The 1,278-nt window shown below is 57.8% G+C and overlaps 1 protein-coding gene across 1 annotated transcript in view; it reads right to left on the bottom strand.

The window, feature by feature from the left end:
- Positions 1–910: 910 nt before the first annotated feature.
- LOC104543183 (potassium/sodium hyperpolarization-activated cyclic nucleotide-gated channel 4-like) overlaps positions 911–1,278 on the bottom strand; it is a gene marked incomplete at both ends in the record, with an annotated part of 38,787 nt that continues 38,419 nt past the window's right edge. The window contains one exon of the mRNA XM_010187729.1: positions 911–1,264. Coding sequence (XP_010186031.1) covers positions 911–1,264 — 354 coding nt within the window. The remainder of the gene's footprint in view (positions 1,265–1,278) is intronic.

Raw genomic sequence — 1,278 nt, forward strand, 5'->3', positions numbered from 1 at the left:
ACATCTGACGTGGTAAAGTCACGCGCCCAGGAATTGAGCTACAAGGCTTCCCGAGAAGTCCAGTCCCTCCACCAGGAAAAGGAGAGAAGCTGGAAACAGATTCTCTAGAGGAATGAGGAGAATTTTGGCTCAGTGTCTGAGCCAGCTCTTGGGGCAAAGATGGCTGGGAAGCTGAAATCAACTTGATGTCCTGGCTCAGACGTCCTGCTGGCACAGGCGGCGTGCTCTTGGACTGCAGGATCTGTGGAGGTGGGCTGGCGGTCTGCGGCAGGAGCAGAGATCCGTGAGAGCCTGAGGCCCCAGAAGGGCCACATTGAAAAGTTCTTGTTGCCACTGGGCTCTGACTAGGAGGACTAAGGCCAGAAGGGGTATAACAGGGAGAGGCGACGCCAGACTGTTGGAGTGGAGACATGGAGGCAAAAGGTGGCCGTTCTTGATGGAGCTGGGCTATCGTTCCAGTTAAAGATCCTAATGCACTTGGATGTGTTTGGCACAGGCCTGAGGACGGCCCACCAGAGGCCTGTGCCAGCTGGCTTAGGCTGGAGGATGGAGAATTGGAAGAAGGAGGGGGTTGGAAGTGGTTCATTCCCCCCAAAGTTCCACTGCCCGAGAGCTGCTGTAGCTGTCCCCCCTGCAGTGGCCTTGTGGTAGGCTGGAACTGGTTGAGAAGACTGGGAGGTGAGTTTGATGAGAGCTGGGTGAGTGATGTTGATGGGGAGCTACTTGTGGCTTGCTGGAAGTGCCCAAATCCACTGCTGGAAAGGGCTGACTGCTGCTGCTGCTGCTGCTGCTGCATGGGCTGAGCCGTACCTAAGGGTGATCCAGAAGGTGCTTGTTGGAACTGGCTCAGTCCCACCGAGGATGCACCGCTCAAACCTGGCTGGCTTGGGCCACCTGGAGGGGATCCCACCTGGAACTGGCCTAAGCCAGCGGCAGCTGAGAATCCTGCGAGCTGCTGGGTGTGGAAGGAAGAGGATGAAGGGGTTTCTGCTCCTGGTGTATGCAGCTGGGATGGAGTACTGGAGGGAGAGCCAACAGCAGAAGGCCCAGTCGATGGGATTAGAGACTGAAGCCTTTTCAGCTGTCTTGGAGTCTGGTTGGATTGCTGTCCCAAGGAACCCAAGACGGACACCGGAGGCCGGAAGATGGCTGTGGGGAGGCGTGGGTGGTGGGTCAGAGCTATAGCGACAGAAGTGGTGGCTGCTGCAGCTTGCAGGGGTGCCTGGATGAGTGGAGTCCAGATGACAGGGGTGGGTGTGGATGCGGCAGGGGGGGCCA

The sequence above is a fragment of the Mesitornis unicolor genome, unplaced genomic scaffold (assembly GCF_000695765.1).
Source record: "Mesitornis unicolor isolate BGI_N332 unplaced genomic scaffold, ASM69576v1 scaffold6577, whole genome shotgun sequence".
NCBI classification, from domain to species: domain Eukaryota; kingdom Metazoa; phylum Chordata; class Aves; order Mesitornithiformes; family Mesitornithidae; genus Mesitornis; species Mesitornis unicolor.